The following is a 19390-nucleotide window of genomic DNA, read 5'->3' on the forward strand; positions in this document are numbered from 1 at the left end:
AGCCCAACACAAATAGACCGAATTTTTAAATTGCCCATAGGTCAATTTAGAATCACTGATTAATGTGACCCCACTAATTGCATGTCTATGGACTGGGGGGGGGGCAACAAGTACAATAACTTCAGTTTTATCTGACTTTAGAAGCAGGTCATCCAGGTCTTCATGTCTTTAAGAAATTCTTATTGTTTAACTAATTGGTGTGTGTTATCTGGCTTTCAGATAAGGGCTGGCTATAGAGCTACATATGCCTTTAAATAATACTACCAAAGGGTACCATTTACATTATAAACAGAATTGGTCCTGGCACAGAACCCTGCAGAACTCCATACTTAACCTTATTTTGTAAAGAAAGGACTCCCCATTCACAAATTGGAGTCTATTAGATAGCCTAGATATACTTCCAGTCTCTGCACAGCAGTACTTTTAATACCTATGGCACTCCCTAATCACTGTAGATCTCATCACCTTAGTAGAAAAAAAACCGAAAAAAGAATACTTTAAAAGGAAAACGATGTAAATGACGGTGTAATAACGATCTTGTGGCAGGATCATCAGGGGAATGGTTTAAGCTCATTTCATCCTTTTGTTTTACATTTGGAGTTCTACAGTACAATCATTAAGGCATTAGGGAACTCGTTACATGTTAACTCCGTAATAATTTTTTCATTCAGTGAACACGGTAATACTGTACCTTATAATAGCAAAGTATTCAAAATATGCATTGTGGAAACTGACCATCGGCCGTTTCTTGAGTAATGAAAGTAGTAGCAGTTTAACCAATAGCTGCTCCCTGAACCTTACTTTCGTTTTCGTGTCAAAGTGAAAGTGAACTAAAAGGCACATACGCTGAGCGTGTCTGGTTTGGTGACGACTGTTTTTAAACCCATAAAGCCAACAGTTAACATTGCAGTTAAAATACATTAAATGTGAACACCTTCGGAGAAGTCTGCGTTGAAAGGTGAGTGTTCCGTGTGTAATGACAGGACTTCAGCCTTTAACCCTCGCATATTCGTCTTGTAGCCTATATGATTTGAACGTCGCTAGTTTTGCTTTTAAACACTGTTTTTTACAGACTGCAACCAATATCCTCACAGTCTTGACTGTAAATGACAATACTTACCATAAAACCACATACACAGGTTCTTAAGCTGCTTCCTAATGTCCCCCTCCAGGCAGCCCTGGGGTTTTCTTAGTGTTAAATTGTTTCATTCTGAACTTCTTTCTGCTAAATTGTGAGTGTGAATTATGATTTATGAGGATACGTAGTTTAAAAAGTGAACATGAGATCATTAGTTCGGAGCCAATCGCGTGAGATCAAGAGCGTTTCCGTTTCTATTATCCACACTTTTCCAGCGTTGTAGCAGTTTGGAAACAAACTAGCCCAACTACCTTCTCATGGAAAGAGTAATCGCTGTATTTGGCCTCCCTAAGCACACAGAGTTAGTCTGCACAATAGCACAAGGCATGTTGCAACAGCATGCATTATTTTGAACAGTGCCGCAGAAAGAGGGGTACTACTGCCTGCACCTTTTGTTAAATAGATCTGGTCAAGTGTGCAGAGGACAAGGACGGACCATCAAGCAACCTGATACTTTAAAACAATCTCCAAAAGCTGATTCTGTTCATCTGGACAAAACGCTACGTAGAGATGAACAGAATCAGCTTTTGGAGATTTACTTTCCTGGATGATTGAGAATGCATCAAGACACTTTAAAACAATGATATTTACTTGGAATAAAATTCATTCGAATTTATATGTATATATATATAAATCCTTATTAGAAATTCAACCTGTCCTTCAGTAAGCAATGTGCAGTTTGCAGGGGTTCCCAGCCACAGAACCCAAGTGATTACTCAAAGAGAAAAAATTTAATGATTAGAGCATTACAATATTTTGCTTCTGAGGACCAAGGCTTTCTTGTATTTTTTTTTTTAATTGGTCTTGAGCAACAGATCTCCAGGCTTTGACAGTCTTTCAAAGTTTTTCTATGAATATTGGCATTTTCACTACAGGCCTTGTAGAATATTAACACTTAGATAAACCTATGTCTGGCTATATGTAATTTCATTGTAGTATTGTTACTTAGACTGAAGAACATGGGATTATTGGTTTCACCAATATATAATCTCTACCATTTTGAAGATTATTGCTTTGCAGTCTAGAGTGCAATCTTCCCGCATAGTCTGTCCATGCTTTTATCTATGCTGACTATCGGACAGCTGACATGTGATCTTTAGCCTAAGTCCTTACCTAACAAAACATTCAAACAATTCTATGATCATATTACGATTTCAAAGTCTCCGTACGCCAGTATTTTAAATACAGTGATACTGTACACAAACCTTAACACCAAGGACTCCCACTGGCCACATGGGCTTGGGGATTGCCGTGGCAGTGAGTTGTCTATGTGTGGCATGAGGGGACCAAGAACAAGGCAAGGGAGAATCATAATTTTGTATAAAAAAAAGTGTAGGAATTGGAGCAGCGAGGAAGAATGCTGGACCCAGGGTGGAGCCGAACGCATCCCCTGGTAGTGTAATCTCAGACTAGCCAGTCTGGAGCAGTGCCAGGGTTCGAAAGCTGGGTAGTGTCGGCAGAGAACACTCACACTCAGGCAGTCCCAGGTCCAGTAAGAAGGATCATGGCTGCGTCCACCGCAGGGAGCATGGGGTCCACTTACTGGTCATAAGTCCAGTAGGTGGATGGCCTTGAAAGGCTAAGCCATCTCCCAGTTATCACTGGAGCCTCAGTTTGAGGTGGTGCAGCTGTTGAGCAGCTATGGCATAGTGGCTTGAGAGCGACTGCAGCACTGAGGATGAAGAGCTGGAGATAAAGGTTGAGCTGTGTGTGGCATGGGAAGAATGGGCAAGCTGTGATTTCTTTATCTCTTTAAACAATTCCATGTGGTATATTCAATCAAAAATATCAGAGATGTTTGAATAGTAAAGCAGTCAAAGATGCATGATGAGAATAGCCTTCATGTCAGAAAAAATCTCACTGATATAACAATGTCTTTTTTTTTTTTAAATTTTAGACAATCTCAGAAAGTCCTTCTACAGCTTCCCACCCAGCAGCACCCAGTCTGTTGGATCCACTGTGTGGTCATGCCATTCTGTCAGGACTTGAGAACAATGCAGAATTAGATGGATTTAACATAGAGTTAAATGCACCTTTATGTAGGTTAAAACAGTAAATCTATATGGCAGGAGAAAACAAAGTCAGTGGATATCATTTTAAAAGAATGTTTAATGTTTAATGTTAATGTTTTGGTGTGAATGTGGGAGTGAATGTGAGTGCGAATGGTGGTCTGTGTATATGTGTTAGCCCTGTGACAGACTGGTGACCTGTCCAGGGTGTACCCTGCCTCTCGCCCTGAGACAGCTGGGATAGGCTCCAGTGCCCCCTGCGACCCTGAAAAGGATAAGTGGAAGCCGATGGATGGATGGATGGTTTAGTGTTTCATTGAACCTAAAGACTAATCTGCACACAAATTTCTAGTAATGTTTTTTTTCTTCTGTCTTTCTTTTTTACTGTGCTTCTTTCTTTAAATCGGGACATGATAGTGTGTCTAATCGTGTCTTGTAGACTGTAGGGTTTGTGATTTTACCAACTAGGTGTTGGACAAGTATTTGGTTGCCTGTTTCTTCAAAGTACTTATCCGGGATCTTTTTTTTCTTCAGTCCTGGAGTTAAAACAAAAGTTCTTCTTGATATCCTGATGTCATGTCTTGTCTTTAAATATCCCAGACATGAAGAGCCAGAAACACAATGACAGCTCTCAGATGAAAGAAGCCCTCCAGCATGATACACAGCAAAATCCTCAAAAGGAGAAAGAAAAGCATGAAAAAGAACAGCACAGCAATGATAGCACAAATCAAGACAGCTTCTTGCCATCCTCTTCAAGAATTTGCAGTGCAGAGAATGTAAAAGACGGACAAGCAGAGTGTCAACAGAAGGAACGGACTTCATCTTGCTGTCAGCTGAAGGATATGAGGCGACTTCAACATGGAGACATGAAGCTGGGTCCCCTAAGATTCAACAAGAGACACACAGTCCTCATAGATGTAAGACCAAGTTATTTATTTATTTATTAATTCCTATTAGTATTGATGTAGTTTTACAGTGCCAGAGCTGATAGGTGGGCAGGTACAAATTTGCAAAGACAAAGGCAAAGTGATACTGGAAAAGTTTAACTCAGGAGGTAGAGAAGGTTATCTACAAATTGGAAGGTTGGTAGTTTGATCCCTGGCTCCTCCAGTCTGCATACCAAATAACCTTGATCACAACAATAACCCCAAGTTGCTCTCTAATGCAGGTAAAGAATAAATATCCATGCAGCTTGAGGGGATAGGTTAATTGGAAAATCCAAATTGTCATTAGGTGTGAATGTGCGAGTGAATGTGAGCGCGAATGGTTGTCTGTCTCTGTGTGTTGGCCCTGTGACAGACTGGCGACCTGTCCAGAGTGTACCCCGCCTCTCGCCCTATGACAGCTGGGATAGGCTCCAGCACCCCCCGCGACCCTGAAAAGGAGAAGCGGAAGCGAATGGATGGATGGATGAATGCCAGATAGAAAAAAGTGTTTGTGTGAGTGATGTATGTTGTATAAAGCGCTTTGAATTCTTTATAAGAACTAGTCCATTTACCATAAAGAGAACAAAGGATGCAAAGACAAAAACATAGAAATAAAGGAAAAATCACAATTGGTCACCAACTACTGCCTGCGTAACAAAACGTTAAAAAAACTGATACACAAAAATCAAATCTTGCTATGTTGTTTGTATGAGACCATGAGTGTCTCTGCATGTGTGTTAGTCATGAAACATAATTGATGAGAAACTGCAACAATGTCCTCTGGAAGTCAGCGGCAGACAGAGAAAGGCCCAGGAGACCCACTGTCCACAGCCCCTCAAGAGCAGTGAAGACCTGAGGCCAGATGTCATGATGATAACTGCATGCCCATCCCTGCATAAGGAAGAGGGAGGCTCCAGACAGAGTCCCCATGGTCAAAGAACCACGGAGAACCATTGGATGATTTATTGGAAAAGAGGTATTGGTTGTGTTCTTGAAATTATACTTTTTATCTTCCAGGTGGATACTTTCAACTCTCAACGGAAAATTTTAACTCAGAAAGGGAGAGATCTATGGCACAGCGACTTTGTGAAGATGCCTTGTTCACAGGCAAGTATGGCTTCCTCATTGCAAAAGGATTCACTTATTATTCAGGAGAAATAAGTAAGTAACCAAGTAAAGTTTAGTGGCTGTCACAAACCAGAACTCAAAGTGACTAAAAGAAATAAAGACCTCAGAAAATTAAACTGCCATTAATAGCAATATTAAGTCAATTTAAGACACAAGACTGTGATTCAAGACCATGAGCAGATGTGTTTTACAAGAAGAGTTTTACATTTGGATCCTGCTCCTCCTGCCACACAGCAAGCCCATTTAAGCCTAATCTTAAAAGTAGAGATCCAAACTGGAAGCTGGCTCCACAGAGGAGGGGCCTGAAAGATTCAAGGCTCTGCCTCCCATTCTACTTTCTGATATTTTAGGAGCCAAGTTGACCAGCTGTCTGAAAGCGATGCACTCTAATGGGGTGATACAGTACTATAAGTTCTTTAAGATAAGATGGAACCTGATTATTCAAGACCTTGCATGTTAGGAGAAGGATTTTAAATTCAATGCTGGATTAACAGGGAAGAAGAGAAGATGAAGAGAAGCTAGTATAGGAGAAATATGCTCTCTCTTTCTAGTCCCTGTCAGTACTCTTGCTGCAGCATTTTGGAGCAACTAAGGGCTGTTCAGGGAGTTTTTGTGACATGATACTAATGAATTACAGCAGTCCAGGCCAGAAGTAATATATGTATGACGTTTTTCAGCATCCCTGAGACAGGATGTTATAGAGATATTGTGCAAATGAAAGAAAGAAGTCCTGCATATTTGTTTAATATGTGCATTGATGGACATATCCTGGTAAAAAACAAAACAAAACAACAACAAAAAAAAAACAATGACGCCAAGATTCCACACAGTGTTTATGCAGGGCAAGCAAATGCCATCCAGAGTAAGGATCTGGTTAGATACCATATTTCTAAGACGAATACAATAACCTCAGTTTTATCAGAATTTAGAAACAGAAAATTAGAGGTCATCCAGGTCTTTATGTCTTTAAGACATTCCTGCAATTGGTGTGTGTTATATGACTTCAGATAAAGTTGGGTGTCATCTGCATAGATGTGAAAATGTTTGCTTTGCGTTCTAATGATACTGCCTAAGTGTACCATTTACAAAATAAACAGAATTGGTCCTAGCACTGAACCTGGTGGAGCTCCATAATTAACCTTAGTGTGTAAAGAGGACTCTCCATTTACATGAACAAACTGAAGTCTATTAGATATATATGATTCAAACCACTGCAGCCCATTAATTTAATACCAACAGCATGCTCTAATCGCTGTAATAAAATATTACTGTCAGCAGTATCGAATGCAGCACTGAGGTCTAGCAGGACAGGCACAGAGATAAGTTCACTGTCAGAGGTTTTTCAAACCTACGAGACATGTTATACAGGTTTTTAGGCATTCAAGAGCCACTGGAGGCTAAGAATTGCTTTGTGTAGGTTGCAAGAGGTGTATTATCTAGGTAGGAGAAAAGCCAGATAAGAAGACTGCAAGAAGTTGGTGTTGATGTACAGTGACGTGCATGTTGTTCACACAGTAATTCAAACTAATGAGCAAGCCACAGGGTACTGAAATATATGTATTAAAATAACTGTCACTAGTCGCTAGTATCCATGATCTCATTCTTTCGGTCACTACTCACAGTTTATGCCCACAAGTGAGGAGAGGGACCTAGATCGACTGGTAAATCAACAGTTTCATTTTTAGAGACAGCTGTGTCCTCAGCAAGGTGGACAGCAGTACAACATGTATATCTCTGCGTCCTGTTAATTTAAACATATTCCATTATCTCTTATCTCATCTTAAATATCTTTCAAATGGTTCATTAAAAATGAGTTCTGTCATTCTGTCATCAGGTGATTGCGGCTATCGGGCGATCGTGGCTCAAGAGTTGGGAGTTTGCCTTGTAATCGGAACGTTGCCGGTTCAAGCCCCTGCTTGGACAGTCTCGGTTGTTGTGTCCTTGGGCAAGACAGTTCACCTGTTGCCTACTGGTGGTGGTCAGAGGGCCCGGTGGCGCCAGTGTTCGGCAGCCTCGCCTCTGTCAGTGCTCCCCGGAGTGCCTGTGGCTGCAATGTAGCTTGCCATCACCTAGGGCTGTGCGATATGACCAAAATCTCATATCCCGATATAAGAATTCTATCGTCCGATAACGATATAAATCACAAAAATATAACATTTTCTGTGAATCTCGGGCAGCTCGTCTTGTGGGAAGTGTTTCCAGCTGCGCGTCATGTAGCTGGAGTCGAGTGTTTTAACCGATGCATGAAACTATACATTTTTAGACATAAGTCGTAAAGGCCACCGTTTTCTTTGTGAGTATTTATTACACGGCGTGCTGCGGGAAAAGCCTGTTCTAACGTTTAAGTCTAAGGTTTATTTTTTAGCACCTGGCGGCGGTTTTTTTAATTCTCATCCGTAAATAATTAGCTCTTTCACGTCATTCAGTTTATTTTGAAAAGTCTCAACAGGATTTTGAGCTTTATTGTGAAAGGTTTATGTGGAAAATAAACGAGCGGACAGGCGATGGTGTTACCGTCGTTGTTGCTAACCACAAAGCATAAAAACAGGCGCTTTTCCGTCCATAGTGTGGTTATATAAAATATAAGAGAAAGAGAGAACTTTAAGAAATTAATGTAGCAACTACAGTGACCATCAAAACAATGAAAAATATTGCCGTAAACAGTTTATTTTGCGACACCACAAAACAAATGATAGTGTAAAATGAAACGATAGATGTTTTTATATCGTCATCCGATATATATCGTTATATCGAACAGCCCTACCATCACCAGTGTGTGAATGGGTGGATGACTGGATGTGTAAAGCGCTTTGGGGTCCTTAGGGACTAGTAAAGCGCTTTACAAATACAGACCATTTACCATTGCTGGATGTCATCACTCACAGTATAAGTTCTTGGCACTATCCCATGGATCCTGGAAAGTCTGGATTTTTAATTTTTTATTGCAGTGAATTTCTCATCTGGGGCTGACAGATCATGTGGTCCTTGTCCTCTGCTTGTTTCCTTATTTTTCTTTTTTTAAATAATCTTTTATAATCTTTTCATATCCCTTTGATTCCATTTTTTTTCTATTTACTTCATTCACAGTGCTCCACCTAATTCACTAACTGTCCCCTTCTATCCTCCACTGCATTCTGCATTCATCAGCTTCTCAAAGTACTTGTTCCCATCTTCTCAATATGCTCTCTTCACTTGTGTTTTTTGCCCCATCTCCCTTCCCTTAACCCCACACGGTTGCGGCAGAAGGCTGCCCTCCCTGACCCTGGTTCTGCCAGATGTTTCTTCCTGTTAAAAGGGAATTTTTACTTTCCCAAGTGCTTGCTCACAGGGGTCATATCTTTGTTGGGTTTCTCTTTGCAATTGTAAAGTCTTTATCTTACAACATAAAGCAGAATGAGGCAACTATTGTGATGATTTAATAATAATGTATACTTCATTGATCCCTGTGGGGAAATTCCTCTCTGCATTTAACCCATTCACTCAGTGAAGCAGTGGGCAGCCACTGGGTGCCCGGGGACGGTACCTTGCTTAGGGGGTACCTCAGGGTGGCCGTTCAGTGGATTCAAACCCCCGACCTGCCAATCATGGGGCCACCACTCTACCTACTGAGCTATCCCTGCCCCAAATTGTGCCCCATTTGGCGCTATATAAATGAAATTGAATTGTATTTTGAAAGATAGGACTAAAAACTGAGGCATCTTAACCTCAGTGAGCAATCGGAAAACCACAAAACGTAAAACCATAACCAAAAATTGGACTAACTCAATAACTCATACTTAAATGTTAAGTACCATTAGTTGAAAACACAAAAAGCTGGGAGCCCAGGACTATGACTCACAGTCTCCAGTTGTGTGCTAGTTTTACAAATTTTCCCCCACTGACAGAGACTAACATGAAGCACATTTTAAATGTGTTTTAATTGTATTTCATTTAGGCTTATATAAAAGTAATACAGATTTTATATGTTGTCTCAAATGGAACAGAGCACATAAATGTAATTGTCATTTCAGGTAGCACATCAGAAGTCAAGGTGGGATGTGATATCCAAAAAGCTGAAATCTCTGGCCAGTAAGAAAACAGCCAGTGTCAAAGATGTAGAGGTATGTTGGCAAGAGTGGACATTGAATCATTGTTCATTTTTACACTGATAATGTGAAATTTGTTCCCAAGGACACATGAAAAGTTAAACGGGTGCTATTCTTTGACCATGCTTAATGTGAATTTCTATGACTGTTATATAAGCATATTAGGTGGTCTTAAAACTTCTCTCATCAGGAAGCTATCATCAAGTATAACCCCAAATATAAAGATCAGTGGTCATTTGATGCCCTCCACACATTGGATAAGGTGAATGCCCACATTTGGTAATTGAATTATTAGTTTTGTGACTTGACTATTTAAATGAGCGATAATAAGCAATGAACATATTTTCTTTTCAGAATACCCATGATACAGAAAACTACTACAAGACACTGTTTCCAAAGATTGCTGCATTGGCCTTGAAGCTCCCTAGCTTTGTGAATAAGGTATCATTTCCAGTTATCTTCTACAAGTAATATTGTGTTGACTATTGAAATAAATTATCTTCTTGGAAAATCTAAGAAATACAAAACCCTCCAAAAGACTTATAACTTAAAATCAAGAGAATAGCATTTTCATATAAGCAATGAATTGCCAAAAATTGTAAAATTGAAACTTGAACAGTTGAAAATGCTCCAAGTCTCTTTGAAGTATCCCCAAATACTGAGTCACTATCTTGAAATGTCACTAAAAGGAAAGTTCTTTAAATTAAACAGAAATCGAATATATTTCTTAGGGCGCAAAAGGTGCAGGACCCTAGTTTCTTCTCAGACTACATGAATGACAATATGCTGAAAAGGAATGAAGAAATAAGCACCTGGTGTTGGTGGAAGCGGTTAAAAAGCATCTATCTATAAACATCTCTTGTTTTGTGCCTCCTGCACTTACATCTAGTCTTCAAGTTATCATCATTATTCATTGATTTTATTGACAAAAATCTTTTTGGTGTGCTGTCATTTAAACAATACAACATTAATGCTTTGCTGCATTCCTGCAAATGTACAAATTATTGGATTAAAATAAAAATGCTCCTCCTTGTTCACCTGAATTCAGTCCCTCTTTTGGAGAAAAATTCAAAGAATACATAAAATTTTAAAATGTGCAAAATCTTAACACAAAGTCATTAGGACATTACTTTCGCCTTTACATTTAAGTTCATTCATTTGAAGATCAGTAAGGTGCTCATTCAGCACATCTCCGAGAAGCAAACTAAAGTCAACTGTGATTGTCATGTGTGTGATTAGAACATGCAGGCGTGTGGTCAGTGTTTGATTTGCTTTTGGTTTGTATTCCACTGGCCCCTCAGAAATTTACAGTATCATTCAATCATATTCATCTGTTGTAGGAAGCCAAAATTGCGACTGATATTAAAATATATCTAATCGTGCGGCACTGATACATAACCTATTAAGAATGCCTTGGTGACTTTAATTAGATTGTGATCAGGATGCTTATTTAGACCTAAAGCCGACACATTTATGTTTTCAGTATCTGAAAGGTACTTATTTTTTCAACAATAGATATAAAAGTAGGCTGTAGTCCACTGGTTTGCGAAGTCTCTGGGTGTAAAGTCTCTTAATATAGGGACTGTGGGACAACACAGAGACTACAGACACATTTGTGCGCAGTTCTGCAAAATAACAGTTCAATTCAGTTTTATTTACATAGTGCCAAATCACAATAGCAGCCACCTCAAGGCAAAAAGGTTCCAGTAAAAATAGGAACCTTTTCATCCTATACTGTAAGTAGGTAGACTGCTGATTGTCTAAAACAACAGGGAAGAACAGCAAAGCTTACTGTGAAAAGGTTTAAAAAAGTTTACTTTTAACGCCTTTTTGTTGTATGCATGATGATCAAAATGAACATAAATATGAACAAAAGTAGACATCATTCCTGGTTGGTGCTAGTTGTTAACGTTATAATGTTACACTAAGCTGTTATGTATATGTGGGTCTGCAGAGCACTTCATATAATTAACTCAGTACCATGACACCTTTGGACAAATTAATGCCAATTAACTTGAAACAATTATTAATTATTAGGGACATTTGTATTCTAAAACGAATAGTTTTCGATGAGAAAACTAAAATTAAGTTCTCCTGAAAATAAATAATCTGACTGACAAAATGCGTTTCCATGTTCTCAGGCTATCCCGCTTCTACGAAAGGGACAGAGTGCAGCCATCACAATGTCTCAGGTTCAGATATCCTGCCTACTTGCCAATGCTTTTTTTTGCACCTTCCCTCACCGTAACACCTCCAGTCCCAACGCAGAGTACTCTGGTTACCCCAGCATCAACTTCAACAGGTTGAAAAAAAAATCCCTTCACTGTAGTCTCTCATTTTGTGTGCCTAATGTATGTTAATTGTTAATAATCATTCTCCACACAGTCTATTTGGAAACTTGTCAAGGAGGAAGATAGAAAAGTTGAGGGCCATCATGCATTATTTTAAAGAAGTTACAGATGAAAGTAAGTTGAATCCTCCCATTCTGCCCGTTTGTGAGACATCTCAGTAAGAGTCCATTGGTGTTTATCAATGTCATTGCAGGTACCCGACCTAAAGGACTGGTGACATTTGAGAGGGAGTGCCTCAGCTACACGGACATGCCCACATGGGAAAGGTAATAACTGATAGATTGATAGATCTGCTGTGGTAAAGCAGCAGCTGTGTTACCACCTTGATTTACTACCTTGATTTTCTCTAAATCATGTTGTTGTTCATGTGATAGCTGTAAGGCGAATCTGTCTAAACTTCATATCACCTCAGAAGGTCAGATTGAGCTTGAAGGTAAAGGCATGCTTCAGGTAAGAACTGTCCCACATGAATAATGATTTACAGTTTCATATTTTTTGTTTGGGATTTGGTTATTTGTGTGTCTATGTATGTCTATGTGCAGGTAGACTTCGCTAACAGCTTGATAGGTGGAGGTGTGCTGGGCTCTGGTCTGTTGCAGGAGGAGATCCTGTTCGTTATAAATCCAGAACTGATTGTAGCTCGCCTCTTCACAGAGAAACTTGAAGACAATGAGTGTCTGATCATTACAGGTTTGTTCATAAATGGATTAATCATCTCACAAAAATTAGGCTGATTTCATACAAAAATTGCCTGAATGATTAAAATGATTAATTAAGTTAATTTTTGAAGCCAAAATATCAAATAACAACTGGTTCCATCTTTTCTACTATAAAGATTTCTTTTTTAAATTCATAGCTATTTTAATAAGTGAATGACACACTCATATGTCAGAAAACATAAATGGTTATTTAAAAAAAATCAACTATAACATGAATTTAAGACAAAAAAATAGTAAGGATGGATAAAGAAAATAAAATTAACAATTATATGTTATATTTCAATTTTGAAATTAAAATAATCATCAAAAAACAACAAAAAGAATCTAATTCAGTTAGGACCATGTTACCAAATAAATCATAGCATTGCAGCATAGCTTTGTGTTGGGACCTTTCTAGCTTTTTGTGTGTATACATGGAAAGTCAGAAACAGGGAGATCAAGGGATGTGAATTAATCCTGTCATAGTTATTTTACAATAATTACTTAAATGCAGTGTAAGGATGATGCTTTGAGTTCTGGCAAATTACAGTTCACTATAACTATTTTCTTTCACTTGAGGCAAAATGACAGATTAATCAACAATCAATTGATTAATTTTTCAATGTTCTCCCCGTGTTTGCGTGGGTTCCCTCCGGGTACTCCGGCTTCCTCCCACCGTCCAAAGACATGCAGTTTGTGGGGATAGGTTAATTGGAAAAATCCAAATTGTCACTAGGTGTGAATGTGAGTATGAATGGTTGTCTGTCCTTGTGTGTTGGCCCTGTGACAGACTGGCGACCTGTCCAGGGTGTACCCCGCCTCTCGCCCTACGATAGCTGGGATTGGCTCCAGCGCCCCCCGCGACCCTGAAAAGGAAAAAGCGGTAGCGAATGGATGGATGGATGGATAATCAACAATCAAAATACTGTGCAAGAGTCTCGAGCCATCCCTCATTTCTTTCTATCTTGTTCCAATTAGTCTTAGTAACAGCATTTCTCCAGGATTCGTGAAAGTGTTTGAAAGTTTTTCTTTGGATATTAGATACCTTTTCTCTCATTCAGAGATGGAGAAAGTTGAGAAAGACAGGACAGGAGAGGAGGAAGAGAGGTCATATTTAAATTAAAGTTCTGCTCAGTGGTATTTGATAAACTAGAAATTTAAAGCTTACCTGTAAGTCCTCATGTTTTTAAATGAGATATTGGTTAGATACATGGAAAGGACTGATTCCTATAGCACTTTTCTACTCCTCGAGCACTAAAAGTACTTTATACAACACGCTACATTCACTCGTTCACACCAGCACTAATTTCTATGCTTTTCAGTGCTTTTTAACTACCATTCACACACATTCATACTCTGATGGATGCTTTGGAGCATTGGGGTTAGTATCTTACCCAAGGATATTTGGCATGCAGACTGGGGGAGCCAGGGATTGAACCACAAACTTTCCAATCAGCAGATGACCTGCTCTACTTCTTCAGCTACAATCATGAGACTTCAAAGGTATAAGCATCACAGCTTGTTGTGTCAAAGTAACTGAGGATAAAACACAGAAAAACATGAAGGAAATTTTCCTGGCCTGGCTTTTTATAACTTAAAAAATATTCTGTAGAAGATCAAAAATGTTTTCTTGTCGGAGGTCAATTTTGAAAAAAAAAACCAAAAAACCCCAACAACAACAAAAACCAGCAGCACTGTACACAGCGGTAGACTGGTGCGTAATAAGCAAGTGAATAATGCAGCTGTGGTGGAAGTGAAGTGTAGTTTTGATCTTCTTCTGCTGTTTCAGTCAATTTTGGTCTAAGTGACGAAACCTGCAGCTTCAGAATCTGTGAGATGCTGATGTTGTGTCCAAAAAGTGACTGTCTGCCAATAACTTCTTTTCGGTATTTGCCAAAAACTGATTTAAAACGCTATAAATAACTTGCTGGTGTATAATATGTGAAGCATATGTCAAATGTATGCTTCATAAATGATATCAAATCATCTTGAGCCACAAACAACATTCCTGTGACAAGGTAGAAGCCGCAATCAGTTTTTGGCAGTGACTTTTATATATGTTTTACTTATCCAGTTAAAAAAAATCTCATTGACATTAAAATGTTTTTTTAAGAGTAATCTGGCCAAGAGGACAGTGGAAATTGCAACAAATATAACGATAGTTCTGTAAACATATTTTAAGTGGACAAAAAGGAGCGGATTGGTTATAATGTAAGTATAATAACACAGAGTTATAAAGATAGTTGAAAACAAGTAATTTTTCAATTTTAAATATAACAACTTGTAAACCCTGTTCACTGAAGTCTGTTTACCAACATACGTAAAGATATTACACATAAAATACACACAGAAACATTGGAAGTGCCTCCACTTGAATACAAAGATAATGCTAAGATAAATAGCTCTAGGAAATTAAAAATGGGGAAAATGAATATAGTACAGAAATTCATGATAAATCTATTCACTAAAAATGAATATGCATCAATATTTGTATTAATGTACAACTTTTGTTGTCTGTTTCTCAGGCTCACAGCAGTTCAGCTCCTATTCAGGTTTTGGAGACTCCTTTGAGTGGGCAGGTCCTTATGAAGATCAGTCTGAAAGGTCTGAGGGGGTCATTCATTATTTGCCTTTAGAACTTTTGTTTCTTTTTAGAACTTTTTATTGAGTTTTCTGATGCATTTTGATCCAATTTTTAGGGATGAATGGGCTCGGCGTAAGACAAAGATCCTGGCCATTGATGCTATGAACTTCAGACACAGCGTGGATCAGTACAGAATGAGACATATTACCCGAGAACTGAACAAGGTGAAGTTTATTATGTGTTATTTATTGTTCCTTTGGTTGTTCTTTGTTGGCAGAAAATAAAGAAGCACGAAGGAAAAGTCTCATCTTGAGTTGTGTATTCCATTTACACACACGTGGAAGCATATACTACACTGTTTACTACTCAATGTAGGATTGGATAATCTCAAACCATTTCTGCTGGGTTACTACTGGCAGATAGTGATGCCTTGATCCTATTTTGCAGAACTCCATCACTGACACAAGAGATCCATCACCATTACATTCTCTTGGTGGATGGACACAAAAGTCTCACATTTGGACACACCAAACCAAAGTCCAGGGTTAAATAAATAGCTAAATGTCTAAATTTTTGTCTTGGTCCCAGCAGTTCTCTTCTTATAGGCGTCCCTGATTTGTGGTAGTTCCACTATGAAAGTCTGATTCAGGCAATCTCCTACAAATTGCTAATGTGGTTTTATACTCTAATTTGCTGGGTGGTAGTTTCTAGGGGGGGGGGGGGGGGGGGGGGGGGTAATTTTAATGAACTAATTCTCTGAAGTAAATAATTTTCAACTTCATCTTCAACCTTTCAACTAGCTGAAAGCTATTTCAACTGATTTGGCAGATCTTTTTTTTTTACACCAGATGCCCTTCCTCCTAGGTATTGAAGCACGTGTCTTGCTTTAAGTGTCTTTTATGAGCGCTTTAATGTAAATAGTGTTGTGTAGGTGATGAGAATGTCAAACAGCATCATGAGTTTAAAGCTAGAAATAAAAACGTCGATGTTAAATGTTACCAGTGCCTATGTCCCACAGGTTGGATATTAGTTAGAAGAGCATGTGAGCAGAATTCAACTTGTGAGGAAATTTCACAACAAAACAGAGTTGCTGCAGTGTGCATGGTGGCAAGATTGTGTGCTTAGTCCAAATCAGCTCCCCAGGCCAGGGCCGTAACAGCAATTGGGAAAAACTATGTGAATAAGTGAATAACTGTGCCTTAACAAAACTTTTGTGTTACACACAACTTTTTGTGTGTAACCATGCTGTATTGTAAACAGGAAATGAGACATGAATGCAATTCTACAAAGAACTGAAAACCTAATCTCATGATTATAAAACAAAACAACAAAAAACAAATTAAAAAAATAAATAAATGAGTGGGTTTGTCCAAACCCTCTGACTGGGCATGTATACATACAAATTTAATTATTTAATATTTGCATACTTGTATTTTACTTTTCATCTGTGACATATTTATATTGCTTGTTTAAAAGTTATAGTAAAGCTTATAATGCTACTTAAAAGTAAACCCATGCTTATAATGTATGACTGCAATCTAAAATGAATTAATCTCATGTATCTTTGAAGGCTTACTGTGGATTTAAAGGGTACGATGGGCATGAAAACCCAGATATCGCTACGGGAAAATGGGGCTGTGGCGCCTTTAATGGAGACCCACAACTCAAAGGTGAACTTCTTTATATTCATTAGTGCAAAGGTCTCTGAATTTAGTGTAAGGACTAAAGTGATATGCTTGAGCATATATGCAGGATTACACTTTGATTTGGAGTTTCTGACATCAAAGAAAGCCAGCTGATTAAATGTATAAATGTGACCTATTTCTACAAACCAAACAAATGGTTAAGAACAAACTGAGTGCAACATTGGTTGTGGAAATTAATGGTGTATTAAATTTTTTTTTAAAAAAGTCAGCTGCTGGAGAGTTTTATTCTTACAAGAAGGAATTTAGTCCATACAGCAGTGTAATGAGGAATTCACAGAACCAGAGGAAATCTATTTATACAGGGTCTCACCACATCTTTATTACCCTGTTGTCAGACAGAAATACACTTACCATACACAGATTAACACAGATTAAGAGGATATATTTAGCAAACAGAGTAATCATGTCTTATTGGTCGAGACAGAAAACAGGACAATTCAGTTCACTTCAGGTTAATTTATATAGCACTGAATCACAACAGTAGGATCTTGGAAAGTCTGTCACAGTGCAACATGAAATAAATGTATGTAAGTTCTTATCTGTTCATGTGCAGCTCTGATCCAGCTGATGGCAGCAGCAAAGGCTAAGAGGGGTTTGGCTTTCTTCACCTTTGGGGATGAAAATCTGAAGCAACGCCTACAGCGCATATATGACTTGATGTTCGCAGAAGGGATTACAGTAGGTGAGTGTTCCCAAGACATGCAGTTTTCTTTTCTCCAGTTTCTAACATCGCATTACTTTAAAGCTTGTATATTTTCCAGCTAATTTACTGAACACCTAATAATTTCTTTAAAGGGTTAGCTGGTGTCTGACTGAAAGCGGTATTTCTAAAAACCTGCAGACACTGGCCTTTAATATAATCGAAATGGAGACCTTTACTTACTTCTTGAATGCCTTTAACAGCCTGGACAGTGATTTTTATTTGAAGGATGCAATTTTTTTTCGTAAAGTTCAAAGGATGATCACACTTGTGTCTGAATGCTTGCCTTAATGCCTTCACTTTCCGCATTGACAGTAAGCACATAGCATTTTGTTAGTGTCATGTGAAGTGATTAGGACCCATACAGTTTTCGATTGTTGGTCACAGCAGCTTTCTAGCTACTTCCCACACCACACACCGCTCCCTTCCTGACTCCAGAAACTAAAAGGGGTCACCTGTGCCCTCCGACCTCCCGGCACCACCCTGTGAGTTTACCGTAACCCCCCCCCCATTGCAGCAGAGCCAGAGGCCACACGCCTGCCACATGTTGGCTTTACTGACCTGTTACATTTGGTTGCTAGGTAAAGAAAACCAGCTTCTTCTAATAATGCCCATGTCCCTAGAGCCCTCTGTTCTACCTCTCCCAGAACCACACCCCTATAATCAGAATGAAACTATGTTGTGTTCTTTAATTATTTAGAGCTGAATGCCAATTTTTTAAGATATAACTTTTCAGAATTTGGCTGTAAAAAGTGGTGTTTCTTTAATTTTTCTAATATACCTTTTTATTCCTTTTTGACAGGGACACTGTACAAACTTCTGCGTGACTTTAGCCCTGCCAAACACTGTGATTCACATGTGGATCTGTTTGACTTCATCGAAAAAAACAGAAACTCCAAGAGTCATCTGTAAAGGAGTCTGTATCCACATTTGCACTAAAATCTTGGAGGGTAGTTTTTATAACAGAAGAAAATACTGAGCTACTTAATCATTTTGAGAAGATAATTATTTTGAAGTGCTTTGTTTACGTGATAATTAACTATACAGTAGCAGCCAGGAACAAAATAAACATCCAAATAGCATAATTTGGGTGTGTGCTTTGAGAGTTAGCACAGTGGTCTAATCTGCTTTATGCTAAAATTTACATTTGAGGTCTGAGGTTTGAGGTCATTGCCATACACCAGGAGTTGTGGTCAGAAAACATTCTGAAGACATAATTCTTGAAATTTCTTGTAATTCTGCAATCTCATTAAATTACTTATATGACAATTTATTGCCAGTTTGTGTGGAATTTTATTTAATACTAGACTGAAAGAAACTTTCAGTATTTGAGATGCTGCATACATTTGTTAACAAATACACAAAATACACATGGATAGTTACCTTAATAAAACACTATTTGCACGATAAGACTGGGATATATTTTTCAGAGTACTCCATTCCATGTCCACTACATTCTTTTGCCTCTGTTTGTCCATGTGGTGTATGTGATAGGACTGTGTTGATCCTGCAACATCATATTAATGTTGCTGCAGGACTACAATTGCACCTGAGCCATCTTGTATGCCATGTATGCTGGTTGTGGTGGGTGAAGATGACAGTGATCAAGAGGCAGCTCCTTGCATTCTAAAGTGACTCATTGTGAATTCTTATCTCTACTCTTTAGAAAGAAGTGAAAGTATAAAGAAAATGTCCAAAAGAAAAATGAGGTTAATCTACAAATTCTATTCGGGGCTTTCTCGTGAGCATGATTGGGAGATCTTGAGTATTTAGAAGATCTTTGGTTACAATGGTGACTGACTTCTCTGCAGCTTCTTGATTACATGTATAAAAGAAAAAGTGCAAAATTGTAAATTATATATTTGTGAAATATTGAAGAGCAAAAGCAGGACTATTCAAAAAGCTTTATTTGCCAAGATCAATGAAAACAGAATGTGTATAATAATAATAAAAATACAAGTTAGTTCTTTATACTTAGGACTGCACTTTTCTGGACCACAGACCTGTGATGTTGTTTCTGAAATCTGTTGGAGCCACTCTGGAGCAAAGTGTACTAAAATGCCAG

At 38.4% G+C, this 19390-nt stretch overlaps 1 protein-coding gene across 1 annotated transcript; it reads left to right on the forward strand.

Moving 5' to 3' along the window:
- The first annotated feature begins 762 nt into the window (after positions 1-762).
- Positions 763-18598, forward strand: LOC113025254 (poly(ADP-ribose) glycohydrolase-like). The gene is made up of 16 exons (XM_026172800.1): positions 763-958; positions 3748-4064; positions 5091-5180; positions 9212-9301; positions 9477-9548; positions 9641-9727; positions 11428-11588; positions 11672-11751; positions 11831-11903; positions 12012-12087; positions 12180-12327; positions 14861-14939; positions 15035-15143; positions 16490-16589; positions 17179-17307; positions 18128-18598. The coding sequence occupies exons 2-16, from the start codon at positions 3750-3752 to the stop codon at positions 18235-18237; spliced, it is 1719 nt and encodes a 572-aa protein (XP_026028585.1). The 5' UTR covers positions 763-958; positions 3748-3749; the 3' UTR covers positions 18238-18598.
- Positions 18599-19390: the final 792 nt, after the last annotated feature.

This window comes from Astatotilapia calliptera, chromosome 7, assembly GCF_900246225.1.
Source record: "Astatotilapia calliptera chromosome 7, fAstCal1.2, whole genome shotgun sequence".
Classification (NCBI taxonomy): Eukaryota; Metazoa; Chordata; class Actinopteri; order Cichliformes; family Cichlidae; genus Astatotilapia; species Astatotilapia calliptera.